This window comes from Channa argus, chromosome 6 (assembly GCF_033026475.1).
Source record: "Channa argus isolate prfri chromosome 6, Channa argus male v1.0, whole genome shotgun sequence".
Classification (NCBI taxonomy): Eukaryota; Metazoa; Chordata; class Actinopteri; order Anabantiformes; family Channidae; genus Channa; species Channa argus.
Genome location: NC_090202.1, coordinates 8,808,071 through 8,823,445, shown reverse-complemented (window position 1 = coordinate 8,823,445; position 15,375 = coordinate 8,808,071). Strand labels below are relative to the sequence as shown.

Below are 15,375 nucleotides of genomic sequence, written 5' to 3'. Positions count from 1 at the left end.
CGGCAGGAGTAAGAAGCCTATGACAGCGAGACAGTACCCTGCCAGCCCCTCTGGCGGAGTCATCATTCTTAGTAGCACTAAATCACTACCTCCACTAGCTAGACAAACATTGCACACTCACAGGGAGAAAGAGGGAGAAAGAGAGGAAAAAGGAACAAAATGATATAAGGAGCAAGAGTGATACTGGGTGAGGAAGGCAAGGAGCAAATAAAGGGCTTCAGCTGTGCACACAAATAAGCAAAAGCAAAGCGTGTGTGGAACTGGGGTATCACTTCAAGCTTTACTGCCAAACCAGAGTTCATTAAGGGCTGTTATTGAGGATGAGGGCTGGACTGGAGGCAGCAGACCAAAGTCCAGAAAAGGATGATTTGAAAGGGTTTAATTTTGGCTGCACCTCGGGGTTCGACCCCTTTTTCTGGCTTCCAAATAGATCAGAATGGTACTATATTTGGACGTTGGCAAATTTATTGACTGGCTTGATTTAGTATATTGAGTTGTAAATGCATGCCACCATAGACATGTGTGTATGTATGCACTTAGCTTATTGTTTATGTTTGTATAACTTTGTGAATACCTGCATTTGGTTAAGTTCTATAAAACCAGAGCTATGTTGTAAAGATTAATTTTAATCTAGCTCCTGTCAACAGGCGGTATTAAACCTATTAAAGAACAGTTCACAGATGAGCCTGTCAGTGCTTTTCAAAAGAATGTCTTTGTGCTTTTAGGGACCTTAATCTCATAGAATTGTGTCTTTGGTCATTGTCAAAATGTCTTAAATCCTTTCTTAGACCCTTCAACAAGTGTGTTGACTTTTAGATGAAGTAAGAGATCCAATGTATTCTAGCCATCAGTGCTAGAGTGGGTCCTTTGGAAGGTGTTTTGCAGTATGTGCTGTAACTTTTTTAGCATACTGAAAGACTGTGTGTGTGTGTGTGTGTGTGTGTGTGTGTGTGTGCGCATAACTGGTGCTAATAGAATTCTGATGCCCAGCTCACAGCTGTGTCCTGCTGATGAGTCCCAGGAGGCCCCAGCATGTGTCTGTGGTTACCATGTAGAGGCTTCAGCATGAAACCTTGTTCTCTCTCTGTCTCTCTCTCTGTCTGTCTCTCTGTCTCTCTCTCTCTTCCACTGGCCTATGTTTAGAAATTGGCTTGTACAATAGCTATAGTTATTGAGTGTTGTTGCAGACTCAGGAAATGTAAATTGTTTATTGTGCAGCAGAGAAAATACTCTAAGTGCTGGCAGGTTCACTTGGTATATTGGGTAATTTAACAGTTTGACATGTATATTGTGCAAGCGTATAGGCCATACCAGTATAATACTACAAACACAATTGATTAATTTCTAGCGTCTTTTGCCCTGGACCCAGTAGATGTCTAATAAACATACAAACTGTTTGTGAAACATATTTACAGTGTTTTCTTGCAAGACCAGGTTGAAGACAAAACCAAAACGGGTTGGTTCAGAAGCTGGATCAGAAGACAACTTAGGACAGAGTCATACAGTTTGTTAATCCTTTTGAGGCACGTTTAATTGTTATATTGGTTTAGAAAAACATGTTGACTTAAATGAAATATGGACTTCAAAGTCCAAAGATATATACAGTGTTATTGTTGTTGAAATTATGGATTGGTTTTATAAAAAAATAACTTTTATAGTCATTCTGGAAATTACAACCACACAGCATTACTTATTAAAGAAAGTCATTTTTAAAGTTTTTTCCTAATGTCATTATAAACTTGCTCAGTGTAATGTACAACAGTTTAAAGTTTCAGTTAAAATTTGCATCTCATATTACTATTCGTTACATTTATTCCAAAACAGTGTGTGTAGGTGGTCAGCGCTGCCAGGGTAAATTGTTAGGGTAGATTGCAGGTGTGTGTGTGTGTTTGTTTGGTAATGCCAGTGTGATTATAGAAGCATAAACTATGCATATTTATGGAACATTTGAAAACATCTCTTTAGGGGCTTGAATCCTTGTTCTCTCTGATAGTATGTAATGTGATACAGAGGGTTAAGCTGTATAATAAAGCACAGTGCATTTGATGCTCTTCATTTTCCTCTGCATGTTGATCATTTTGTAACTGCAAAAATATCTCCACAAAATGACAATTAACTGACAGGTAGTTTTAGTTTGTAGTAACTGTAATGTTTAAAAATTAAGTGGTGATTTGGACTGTAAAGTCAGAGCAGTTCCACACACAGATTGGACCAGTCCTAAACATAGGCAATGTTTATCCTTTTCCTAATAGTCAGCCCTTCCCCCACCGAGGGGTCACTGCAAGCTGACATTTACGAGGCCTATTAATCTGTTGAGAGATTAATGAAACCTCATCTAAAACACCTCCTCTTTTCCTCAAAACAAATTACTCTGTTTTTCTCTTTCTTCACTTCTGAACACTTTTTTCACCTCACATAATTGGTTCACAAAAAGTAGATTTGTCAGTATTTTCATACATTCACACATCCTATGTCTGTTTATAACTAGATAGTTGCTTGTATATGTCTATTGTCAATTACACTCTGACATGTGTGCTGTGTTTATTATGTGCAGGGAGTTACACTCTGTACCTGCACTGCCAGGTCCTGTCCTGCACACAGACACACAGGCAAACTGAAGCCAGCTGGCTTTGCAGAGTCTGCCATCTGTTCTGATTTATGTAAGACTATTAACCCTGGACTAGGTTTGCTCCCACTAGCTTGATAGTAGAGTGACTAACAGAGAAGATATCTCCAACCTATGTGCACCAGTGTACAACATGTATGCAGGTTTGAACAATATAGGCTCTTAAATATGTAATATTGAAGAAAACCAGTACTATTATAACTTTAAGAATCATTGTTTTAAACTGCTGTGTAACTAAGTAGGAGATGTAGAACAATAACAGATGGTCAATTGTAGGTCTGAGCAATGTTTTTGAAAATTATTTTAGTAGTTTGCCTGCAAAATACATTAAGACTTAAAAAAGGTTTTAAAACTTTAACCGGATATCAAGGTTTGATCATTAGTTCTTTTTAAGCTGCTGATATTCCTGCTTTTAAAGGGTGACTTCACTGATTTTCAACTTGTTCCTTATAGTTCTAAGTTAAAGAGTTCTGCATTCCATATAATAAAATGCCCCTCGCTATAGCTGCAAGAGTCCTCCAAATGTTGTCATCTGCAAGAGCAGGTCGTCACAGACTACACTACAACTTCCAAATCTTGATTATGTGGCGTTAACACTCAGTACATAACTGGTGCCATTTGTTTCTGAAATAGTCTTAACCTCAACAGGGTTGTTTCTGTTTAAAAGTGAAATGTTATTATCAAGATATTTAAGTTTTTGGCAATAAAAATTAGGCTTAGGCTATAATCTGCCCTCTAGTGAACAAACTTGCATGTATGCAAGTATGTGAACAGTGGCTCTGGTTTATGGTTGTTGTCTGTTTGGATGCATTATTGTAGTGTGGGGGCAGCTTACAAATCAGTTTTTCTAAGCTTTTTTTGTTTCAGTTCTTTTCATGTCCCATATTATTAAAGTTGAATCGCACAGTGTTCATGCTACACTGCAGATTCACTCTGTACATAACAGCATGTAACTTCATGCAACATGTTATGCTTTACAATCATGTTCAGACATAATGGAACTCCTTATAGCAAAGGGCAGCAGTGTTGTAGCTGCATGTTTTAACAGCACAAACTCCGGTTGACTTAGCACTACTGGCAGGCACAAGTTTTTGTCAGTCCTTGCTTCAGTGTGACTGGAGTGTCAAAAATGAAGTGCTAGAAAGGCACAGAAAGTCTGGAAACCTCATGCCCCCTTTATGTTAGCATGTTGTTGACTTGCATTATGGCTGGGGGGAAGCAGAGAGCTGTCAGGGGAGACGTATTTAATGCTTGTGAAGTAATGGGGCTGAATCAGCAGATAGCTCCACTGGGAGCTATTAGTCCCGACATGTGTCATTAACCCTTTCCCTAGGCCGAGTGCCACCCCCACAAACCCCCCATTACATTATTAATGTTGGATTCAACCTGGGCCATGGAGACCAGAGCGCTGTTTCAGGTAGCACAGATAAAGAGAGGGGGAAGGTGTAAATCGGTTACAAAGATACACTCTTGTTACTCTTATTCTTATTTTTCACTGCTTTGTTTTCAACGTATCTTTAGCTTATTCTCTGAGTGCGGTTTCAGTCAGCCATTTTTAACCAGGAAAGATTCTGTAGTCTTCTCCAGCGTGTGTTTAAATCAATGTGTTTTGATATAGTTAAAGTTGTGCTCCACAAAAAGTGTGTGTGTGTGTAATGTGCTTAAACAGTTCAGATAGCTGGGAATCACTTTGGACCATTCACAGAAATTCTTTAATAATACCATATTGTTTGGGTGTCTTTCTTGAGTCAGTGATTCCAAAGAATCTGTTAGGTTTGCCTGCAAGGTTTAATCTATACCCAGGCTTCTCTGAAAGACACATTTTGTTAGAATTCTATTGTACAATTATTTTGATTTGTAGCTTTATCATCCTTCTGCATCACTCACTTTTTACTCTTCAGATGGAGGACAGCACCCGACATTATCCAACAAGATGCATGGAATTAAACCAAACCCCTTGAAAGTTTAACATTGAATCATGTTTAATTTAGGTTTTTTGTTTTGTTTTTGTTTTTTTCAAAAAATTTTCAGAAAGAGAAGGTTTTTTTTATTAATGTCAAAGTGAAAATAAATCTCAGCAAAATAATGCAAATTAATAAAAATATAAAATGAAAATACTTTTCACCCTCTGTAAAGTAACTCATCTCATTTATCACTAGTGCAGTCAGTTGGTTACAAAAGTACCACAGTTGGTTAAATGGAGATCACCTGAGTGCACTGAAGGTTGTTAAAGGTCTGTAGTATAAATACCTCTGCATCTGAAAGTTAACTGGTGAATCAGTATCCTAGCTACAGCTACACAGACAAAGAACACTGACAAGATTATTTAAAAGCAGAAGTCACAGGATAGATGCAAGAAAATTTCCAAGTCATTGAATAGCCCTTGGAGTACAGTTAAATTCATCTTTAAGAAATCAAAGAAATAAAATACAAGCATAAATCTGCCTAGAGCAAAGCCAAGGCTATACTTGCTGTCTCTTCCATCTCAGCCAAAGAAGCAAGTTGCTCCTTCACTGGAGTCATTGGTGTCTCGGTGGCCTCTCTCATTAGCCCTCTTTTTGCACAGTGATTCAGTTTTTAAGGATGGTCTGCTCTTGGCAGGTTTATACCTGTGTCGTGTTCCTTTGATTTATTATTGATAGATTTAACGGTAGTCTGTATTCAGTGAGAGAGAGAAATTTTATAGTGGAAGTGCAAGAGGGGTTAGCACTGTCTCCTCTCGGCTAGAATGTCCCTGGTTCGTATCTTAGCTGGTCGATAGAGGCTTTTCTGTGTGGATTTTGCATGTTCTGCCTTGTGTCTTATTTTTTTTTTCTTCTTCTTCTGGTATTCCATTTCCTTCCTGTCACAGTTCGGGTATTGGTGACTCAGATTTGCTCATAGGTACGAGGTCTGTCTCTGTGTCAGAGATAAACTGGCAACCTGTTTGAATTGACAGCGGGAGGAAAGAAATTGTTTCAAATACCTTTTTACAGTCTTTTTTCTTTTTTTTTTTTCTGTTCACGGTGTTCTTGGCAAGAAAAGTGATTCATCAGTGACTGGATCTCCCACATACAGTTGTATGCAGTCAGGTGATATCCATTTAACAAAGCATATGACTTTTGAAACCAATTGGCTGTACCTTCTAGGATTTATGTGAAGGATTTTAAAGGGGGTGAAAACTTATGCAATCTTTTATATTCAGTTTTTTGTATTTTATACATAAATCCATCCATCTATCCATCTTTCAAGTGATTTAAAAGCTATTGCAAGAAACAACCAAAAAAGTAAGAGAGGACCATATAGAAAAAGAGAGCCAGATGGTGTATTTAGTAAAAAAGTTGAGGTTATTATTTGTTGGGTTCTTGGAGTAAAATGGTCCTTTTTTTATTCCAACCTTTTTTCAGGCCTCCCCATGTTGGCTCTGGCAGCAGGGCAACAATAGAGAGAAGGGGCAGGCCCACACCACCTGCTAGTCCTAATGGTAAACATATGTCAAAAAATGCAGAAAGCAAGGAGGAAGAAAGTAGGAGGAACAGGGCAACCACCTCCTCCAATAGGTTCTAAAAAGGCTGCATGTTCTTCGATTATTTGTGTTTTTTAAATTCACTTGATGTGTAAATGTGCAGTTGAATGAAAAACAGTAGGTTGAATAATGAAAACCAGAGACTGTTAGTGCTTAGGTCTGCCCCTGAACCAAAAAATGGAGTGTGGAGAACTGTTATCATATTGTTCTTTGTGCTACAAAGACATCCCAGAGTCATTTTACCATTTCAGCACAGCAGGGTTTGACACCTACATGCAACTAACGTCTGTGTGTCTGAGTCACATTAACACATACATGTCAGCACACTCAGGATGCATGTGTGGGTGTTTTGCTTGGTGCTCAAAGTGATCATCACAAGTATAAGACTACCAGCCTTGGTCTCCTGCCGTGACACAAGTACATGTGTGGGCGTGTCTGTTTCTGTCTGCATCACAGTTTGTACCTAGAACTAGGAATGCACAACCATGCATTGCTACTTTATGTGTAGTCTGTGTCTACTGTATAAGCTCATTGTAAGTTTGAGGGGTCTCCCCCTCTTTCCTCAAGGCTTCACCTTAGAACTACACGTCACGTCTGTCACCTTCTCTCTGGACCCAAAGCTGCCCATAATAGACAGACCTGGTTCAGTGACCAGAGAGAGAGAGTGGACTTGAACTAGTTGACCCCCTTTCTCCTTCTAAAATCTTTAATTTGGCCTTTACAGATTCTATCTGCATGCACTTGCTCTTTCTTCTTGTTTCTTCACAAATCTTGAGTTTAGTTCCAGCCTGGTCCAGCAGAACTGCTTTTGGCTATAATAAAAACAGTTTCCAAATAAACAGCCACCGACTGATTCTGTTTTCCTATTTCTCAATTTCTTCTGTTTTTCCTGTCCTCATAATAGTTCATCCTGCCCCCAAGCACCTCTTTTTACAAACCTCACATCTTTTTTAAGATCTGAAAACACCAGTCTGGCTTTGTCATATGAAAAAGAAAAAGTTTTTTTGCTGTATGATGACATGCATACAGTTCCTTCCAAAACTGTTAGATTGACAATGATAATGTATTTGTATTTGGCTGTACACTAAAACCATTTGAGTTTAGGGTCAAAAGATGGCTATGAGATGAAACTTCAGAGAAGTATTAGCTAACAGATAGATGCAATACTTTCAGAATGGATGCATTTAAATGTGTTTCCTAGTTTGCAATAACTGCATCAAGCTTGTGACTTACTGACATCACCACCACATTGTTGTTTTTTTTCTTTTGATTTCGTATTCCAGGCTTTTTACTGCAGCCTCTTTGGGGGGGTGTTGTTTGTTTTCCGGGGGGTTCTCCCTTCAGCCTATTCTTCAGCAGGTGAAGAGCATATTCAAATGATCGTGATTGACATGACCAATTTAAAAGCTTACACCGTTTCTCTTTTTAAGTCCTTTGTTGAGTTGGCAGCATCATTGTCTTGCTGGATGATGAAGCTCCTCCCAGTTACTTATGATGCATTTCTCTTAACTTGAAATGTAAAATGTAAATGTAGTTATTTAAGATTCAAACAGCTTTATTGATCCCATAGTGAAATCGTGTTGCCTTGTGACAGCTGCTCTCCATGTGAAAAGAAAGGGGGGGGGGGGACGTCCACCAAACCAAGACACCAACAAGTACTAGTACAAACTACTGATCAATAAGTAAGCAAAAACCCAGCTAGAGGAGTATAAATAAATAAATTACAAATAATAAATGAAAAAAAACAATACTATTTGTCCATTTTGACCATTTAGTCCCCCTCCTATTTACAGAAGGGGGATGAGTTAAAGAGTTTAATGGCCACTGGGAGAAAGGATCTCCTGTGTTGTTCTGTGGAGCCCTTGACTGTGATCAGTTTCTGGCTGAAAGTGCTCCTCTGTGCAGCCAGCACGCAGTGGAGTGGGTGGGAGGGATTGTCGATGATCGAGAGGAGTTTGGATAACATTCGCCTCTCAGCCACAACATGCAGAGGGTCCAGCTTCTCCACTAGAACAGAACCAACCCTCCCTATTAGTTTGTCCAGTTTGTTACTGTCTGCCACTTTCATATTGCTGCTCCAGCAAACCACAGCATAGAAGATGGAGCTGGCTACCACGGACTCATAAAACATCTGCAGCATGGTGCTGCAGATGTTGAAGGACCTTAGTCCCCGCAGAAAAACTGCTCTATTTTATCCTGTATATTGATGGTGCATTAACTGAGCGAGTCCAGTTTATTGTCCAGGTGGAAACCCAGGTATTTGTACTCCAAAACTACTTCAACCCCCTCTTCCCCATATAGAAACAGGATTGACAGGAGTTCTGGACTTCCTGAAGTCCACCACCAGGCTTATATTGGCATTGGCCAGTCTTTGTGCAATGTCTTGTTTCGTCCTCTTTTCTAGGATTTAAAAAACCCTTTTTCTTAATATTCTTTTCTAATTTAAATAAATACAGTCTTTAGAGGTGAAACCCCAAGGCTAAAAATTGGTCAAACAGGACCTTTTTATATGTGCTGTCCTCTATGTTGTATATCATATTGAGTTGTAAATATCATCTAATGAAGGCTGAAATTCTCTACTTTAATCTCGCATCCATTTGCTGTTCTGGTTATTCTTTTAAAGAGGAGAAAAAAAACACCACACCTCACATCCCACAGCTGTATGTGTGTACAAGGTAGCAAACATCCTGAGGCCTTTTCCCCAAGATTCATTACAGCACCTGGCCCAGCATTACCCTTATGTCTCCATTGTAGGCAAATAAGCAGTGCTACAATAACAATACTTCTCTAAATTTATGAACAGTTTACAGTATGAATGCCTGTATTGGTAAGAATGATCACAGCTGACAATCTAGTGAATCCTGAAAAGCCAGCCACTTTCAATGAAGGCAAGAGGGAGATGAAATGGGGGATGATGATGGTTGTGGATGGTGCTTAAATAAGGTATAGTGTCAAAAACTCTGCCTTTCTGTCTTTAACAGAAGGATGTCATGTTTGCACTGCAAGCAACAATAAATGATATTTGGATGAGATAAAATCTCAGTGTTCTTTACACTGTAAATCTAGGTGCTGCCTTACCTTGTGAGTGATCGTCTTGGATAACAACACATTGGAAAACTTCTAGCTGCTCATGTACCCAGGCTGTCTCAACTGATTCATTTTTGAATCGAAGCAAAAGAGTGACTTTTTGTCATGATACTCCACTTCAGGGACAGGAGTGTGGAAAGACAATAGTTGGAGAAGGGGGAAAAAGTTCTGGAAGCAAACAAAAAAAGCATTATGCAGAGAAAGGGGAAAACCTCCAGGAAACGGGCTGCATATCTCTGTTATGTCTTTTGCCGTGACTGACTGAGACAATTGCTTATTTTATTTTTCAACTTTTTATTCTTTGGCTCTACCTTTTTTCTTTTTAAACCCCTTTTCCCCTTTAATAATAAAAAAAAAAAAAGGCAGAATCTTGTTAGCCATTTTTGGCTTCAGTTTCAGCGTTCATATACAAGCCTTCGTTTTCCTCCCTATACCTCTGCCTTCTGTGTATGTAATAGATGAGGATAGCAGAGAGTATGTTTACGAGCACGAGTGCAGGACTTGGCAGGGCCGAGCACTCCTTCAGTGTCTCACAGTTCATCACAGCTCAATGACTGATTGCTAGAAAGACAGAGGCCTAGTCAGAGTTTACATTATTTGCACACACACACATATATACGCACTCACTCGTACACTCTCACCACTTCTCTTCTCTAAGCTTCCCGTTGTTTCTAGTTCCTAAGCTGACCTCCAGGTAATTGTTTAAGATTGTAGATAAATATCTGTAGCCATTAACCACATTGTTTTCTTGCTCTTCCATCTCTGTCTCACTTCCTTGCCCCCTCCTGTCAGTGGTCCTATGCATTAGAGAAGCCCAACACAGGCAGCGTGCTCAGCTTGGCTTGGTCTGCAGATGGCACCCAGCTGGCCGGGGCCTGCAGTAATGGGCACGTCATCTTTGCTCATGTGGTGGAGCAGCACTGGGAATGGAAGAACTTTGTGATCACCCTTACTAAGAGAAGAACCATGCAGGTACAAAAAGAGCCACACACACACATATCCATTTTTAAGGTTGTTTTTTTTTTTAAAAAAAAAGACTTTAAATCTATTCAGCTTTCTGTTAGAATGACCAGCATGTTTTTGGTCTGCTCTTTCCCAGTTTCTCAATCACATTCGGGTTTACTGTCATTTCTACACATATGCATGGAATACTACACACTAAATGTTGTTAAGCAATGGCCCCAGTCTAACATAGAACTGCCGTTAAGTTCAAAACAATACATGGCTGCAAAGAACAAAATAGTTGGGACAAAAACTGTGGTGACTAAAACTAAAAATAAAAAAAGTGAACATTCTTACAGAAGCGGCAAAAATTTGAATAGGAAAAAGTACCTGTTTATTTTCTGACTATGCATCAACAATGACATGCTACTCAAATGTGGGCAAAACTGTCAATTTGCATGACTGAAATTGCCACCAAGGATGAAAAATCCATCCAGGCTTGCTCTTTTTCATCACCAATGCTCCCGTGTGTCCCTCACATTGCCTCTGTCTCCTTAACACTCAGGGAAGACATAGCAGGTCTTCATTTCACACTAGGTATTGTCCATCCTAGTCCCTCTACCAATCTTCAGAAGATCCTGGCAGCTGTAGCTGAGCTATGCCACATAAAAGCTGCTCACTTTTACAGAAGATGAATAACATGACAAAAGTATTGAAACGTTTGCTTTTTGAGAGCCAACTGTGTCTGCACACACTTCCTGAATTTGGCCAACTTTACTAGGAAGATTCCTGCTGGTTCTGAACTTCCATCTAACATTTATTGAGAGCACTGTGCTCCTGGGAACACTCAAAGCTCTCGAAATTGTTTTGTAATCTTTCCCCAATGTGTGTTTACAGGATGATTCTGAATACAATTTAGAATGCCACAGCAACGAGTGACAATAATTTTGTGAATGAGTTTTTGATTTCCAATACTGTTGCAAACCGAAGAGCCTAAAGAGATGTTTTAACTTTGTCATCCTGAGATGTTGAATGTAGATTGAACAAAACTAAAAATGTAATTAAAGAAGGAGTCTAAAACAAAATAAAGAAGTGGTGTAAATACCTCCGGAAGCATAAGAAGAAAAGAACTGCAGTACCACAAGACGAGCTGAATAAATGCTATATGGAGAAGTACCTGTCATGCCATAGCTAGATGTGGCCATATATTATAGTAGGACCCTCCTAGTGTGCCAGTGTGCAGCCCTGCAGTGACAATGTCCAGCCTGTCTAGCCGCCTCCCTCGCTACACATTCTTTACTGTTTGAGCTCTATGCTAACCACAAAGTTACCCACCCAAATGTACACACAAAATATCATACAAGGTCATACATGCGGCAACATATGTGCACTCATTTGCTATAGACATCTTTAACGAAGTGCAGTTTGTGTAAACCAAACAAAGTCATCAGCCATTTATTTTTAGCTTTGCAGGCACTTTCCTGCCTCTCTCCACCCCCTCTGCTTCTCGCAGTCCATTTTAAAAGCGCACATCTGCCAGTGGTTTGTGAATCAGCCAGCTAAATTTACCACCTTGCGGTCAAATGTTTTTTATTCCTGGTTGTGTTGCATGTAAATTTGGCTTGCTGACGGGAGTAGAGGAGAAAGATTTGTAAAGCTGTAAAAATAACCCCACCTTTCACCTGGTGCTGGAAAAGGCCTTTTCATTCATTCACAGAGAGAGCTAGAGGGAAGTATTTATTCTTGCAGGTAAAAAAATGACTACCAACCACTGGTTGCACATACTTAAAACAGTAAAAACTGCTTTCTCTGACCACAGTTGCCCTACGTAGACTTGGATACACTGTAGACAGTTTCCTGTGTATATTAAAAATAAATACACTCCACTGTGTAAGCAACTGTGTTCAAACCTCTGTTAGTAAAGCCAATGTTTCCCCCCCATTTCCTTCTGTTTTCTAAGGTAAGGAACATGATGAACGATGCAATGGATGTATTGGAGTTTAGAGATCGAGTCATCAAAACCTCTCTGGCATACGGGCACCTAGTGGTCGCCACTTCTCTCCAGTGCTATGTGTACAAGTCAGTAGGTCACGTCTCCTCTTCCCGTCCTCTTCTTTCCCTCTTCAGGATAATCTTTTAATCCAGTTGAAATACAGTAAAACAGCATTCCATGCCATGTTGCTAGATAGCCTCCAAAACTTGGTTACAAAAAATATTGTCAAATGATGTAAAAAGGAAAAAGCATTAGAGCTAAAAATGCCTGGTGGACAAGTACAAACTATTAAGGTCAGTTGCCGAGTCCTGTTAAACTGATTTTATCAAAGGATTATACGTTTTTGAATATGGTCAGTCATTTTAGAAGCCATTGCAATTTTTACACATGAATGACATTGCAAGGACTCAAACTCTGCAGTCTCAGAAACGGCATGAATATTTTTTACTCCACACAATCAGTTGGTTTTGACATTGTCTATCACTCCACTCTTTGAAGATTTAGCTCACATTTGTTGCCATTTATATTGCTTAATGTCATTTATAATTTTTGACTCTCTGTTCTTCCATTTGTCTGTGTGATATTTTCACCATTCCACACGTAGCACTATGTTACAAGATGCTGATGTTTCATAAATTCTGCTGTGTGTTCGTGCTGTTCAATTGTGGCAGCTCCAGAAACTGGAATACTCCTCTCATCTTTGACCTTAAGGAGGGAACAGTCAGCTTCATCCTGCAAGCTGAGAAGTAAGTCTCTCTATTCCAAAGCAGTGCAACAAGGGGGAAAACAAGCTGTTGGATCATCTATCAGCTTCTCTAATGCTTCATTACTCTGTACTGACCACTCCTCCAGCATCCAACCAAGCACAAACACTCATGCACGCACACACACATACAGGGCTGTGCTCTAGCTTAGCCCATCCTGTCATACAATAAGGCTGAGAGTGAGGGAACCACTGGGGGAAATTAGATTAATATGGAGTAGCTCTTGTGTAATACTCCAGTGTAGAGTCCCTGACACTCAGCATAGAGCTAAATACATTACTAGCCACTCACAATTGATTTGATGACTTTGCTGAGCAATTTAATACTTTGTTAATGTTTAAATTACCTGCTTATGTTAGTTCTTTAAATTTGATCATCTCTTGATTGTCATTGTTTTTTTTTTTTAAATCTATTTCATCTCCCACTTAGCTGTTCTTTTACCCTCCCCATGGTACATTCTCACATACACACTCTACACATACTCCTCTCTTATTCGCTGTATCCTCTTGTCTCTCTCCCTCAGGCATTTTTTGTTGGTGGATGGAGCAGGACTGTATACATTCTCCTATGAGGGTCGATTGATATCCTCTCCCAAGTTCCCCGGTATGCGAGCCGACATCCTAAATTACCAGTGTGTCTCACTTAGTAATGACACCATTGCCATCCGAGACAAAAGTGATGAAAAAGGTAAGGCAACCACAGTTCCAGCAAAAATGTCACAGATGGGATCGACTGCACTTTTACTACTGTATGTTATGTTTTTTTTTTTTTTCCTCATCAGTCATTCTTCTTTTTGATGCCCTGACTGGGAAACCCCTTAGCGATGGGAAACCCCTGACACACAAGGTAGGTAATATTTTTTTTATTTTTTTTTATTTTATAAAGCAGAGATCGTTCGTTCATGATGCAGCTCTTAATCCTCTGGGCAGCATGGTGTTGTGGTTAACACTGCCTCCTCACAGCTAGAAGGTCCCTGGTTCAAATTCCTGGCCCGGTGTGGCCCTTTCTGTGTGGCGATTGTATGTTCTACCATGCTTGCGGGGGTTTACTCCTTGTATTTCAATTTCATCCCACGGTCCAAAGACATTCATGTTAAATTAACTGGAGACTCTAAACTGCCCTTGGTGTGAATGTGAGTGTGAATGCTTGTCTGTCTGTGTGCGTGTTGGCCGTGAGATAGACAGGTGACATGTCCAGGGTGTAACTTGGCTCTCACCCAGGAATCTTGGGATAGGCTCCAGCCCTTGCAACCCTGAACAGTGGTTACAGATAATGGATGGATGGCTGTATTCTCCTATTATAGCATCAACAGAGTGCAGGACACAGATAATTAGCCACTGTAACTACTAACTTGTGTTATCTAAGCATGCTATTAGTTTATGGTGTTTCTTAACAACAAACTCCAATCTGCTATTTCAAAAACGTATTACATCATAACGTCTCTGCAAACCGTCACTCATTCTCATAGTAGTTTTTATTTATGCCTAATGAGACAATTACTTGGGACTCACTCTGCTTAACCAACATCTCTCTCACTGTTCTGTGTTGCTACAGCTGTCAGCGCAGAACACTGTACATCTTGATTACTTTTAGAATTTCATGAGTTTTGCAGATCTTAAACAGAAGAAACACATTTTCTGGTCCAGGGCATTAACAGCATTTTTAGCTGCTTTTGTAACAACATTTAAAGTATTGCTGTGTTCATGAGAGAGTAGAAAGTACCTAGTTAAACCAAAACAGGGGGCACAGTGAAATCAGTTTGTGTTAGGTGGTTCTGGCAGCTAAAAGTGAAATCTAAAGCACTTTGCAGATTTACTTTACCTCTGCTTTCAATTCTACTGATAATGGTGACTCCACTGAATCGATTTAGTTTGCGGTAAATTTTCTTTGATCCATCAAATGTTATGACGATAGAAAAAGTCATAGTGTAGTAGTTTCAAACCAGTATTTACAGCTTAATGTCAAAATCGGTTAAGCTACTTTCAACAGTGGTTGTGAATGGAGTTCAACTTTTGGTAACTTTGATTCAAATGTGCCCATTTTAGTTTACTACATGATACCATTTATGTTGTTCCATACTTTTGATGACTTTAATTTTATTTCCATTTGGTGAAATAACAAAAATTGGACCCAAATTTTGCCAGAAATAGAGTACTATAATACTTCAGACATCTAATCCCGGACTGCACTATAAGATCGAGACTGCTCCTCAGTGTCTTTGGTATGAGTCAGTTGTTGAGGATGCTGTTGTTGCCTGGAACCTTTGAGCTTTAGCTCAAGGTAGTGGCTATTTTTGCCCTGAGGACTCAACAGGCTAAGTTTCATGTAAACAGACATAGATGTGAGGGGCAGTCCTTTTAAAAGAGGTGTCTGTGCTAAAAATATACTAACACATACACTATATTGCCAAAAGTATTCACTCACCCATCCAAATAAATGAATTCAGGTGCACAAAGCA

At 39.5% G+C, this 15,375-nt stretch overlaps 1 protein-coding gene across 1 annotated transcript in view; it reads left to right on the top strand.

Annotated features, from left to right (window-relative positions):
* ift80 (intraflagellar transport 80 homolog (Chlamydomonas)) overlaps positions 1-15,375 on the top strand; it is a 36,806-nt gene that overhangs the window by 14,911 nt on the left and 6,520 nt on the right. The window contains exons 9-13 of the mRNA XM_067507845.1: positions 10,011-10,190; positions 12,121-12,239; positions 12,825-12,899; positions 13,441-13,604; positions 13,699-13,763. Of these exons, the coding sequence (XP_067363946.1) occupies positions 10,011-10,190; positions 12,121-12,239; positions 12,825-12,899; positions 13,441-13,604; positions 13,699-13,763 (603 nt within the window). The remainder of the gene's footprint in view (positions 1-10,010; positions 10,191-12,120; positions 12,240-12,824; positions 12,900-13,440; positions 13,605-13,698; positions 13,764-15,375) is intronic.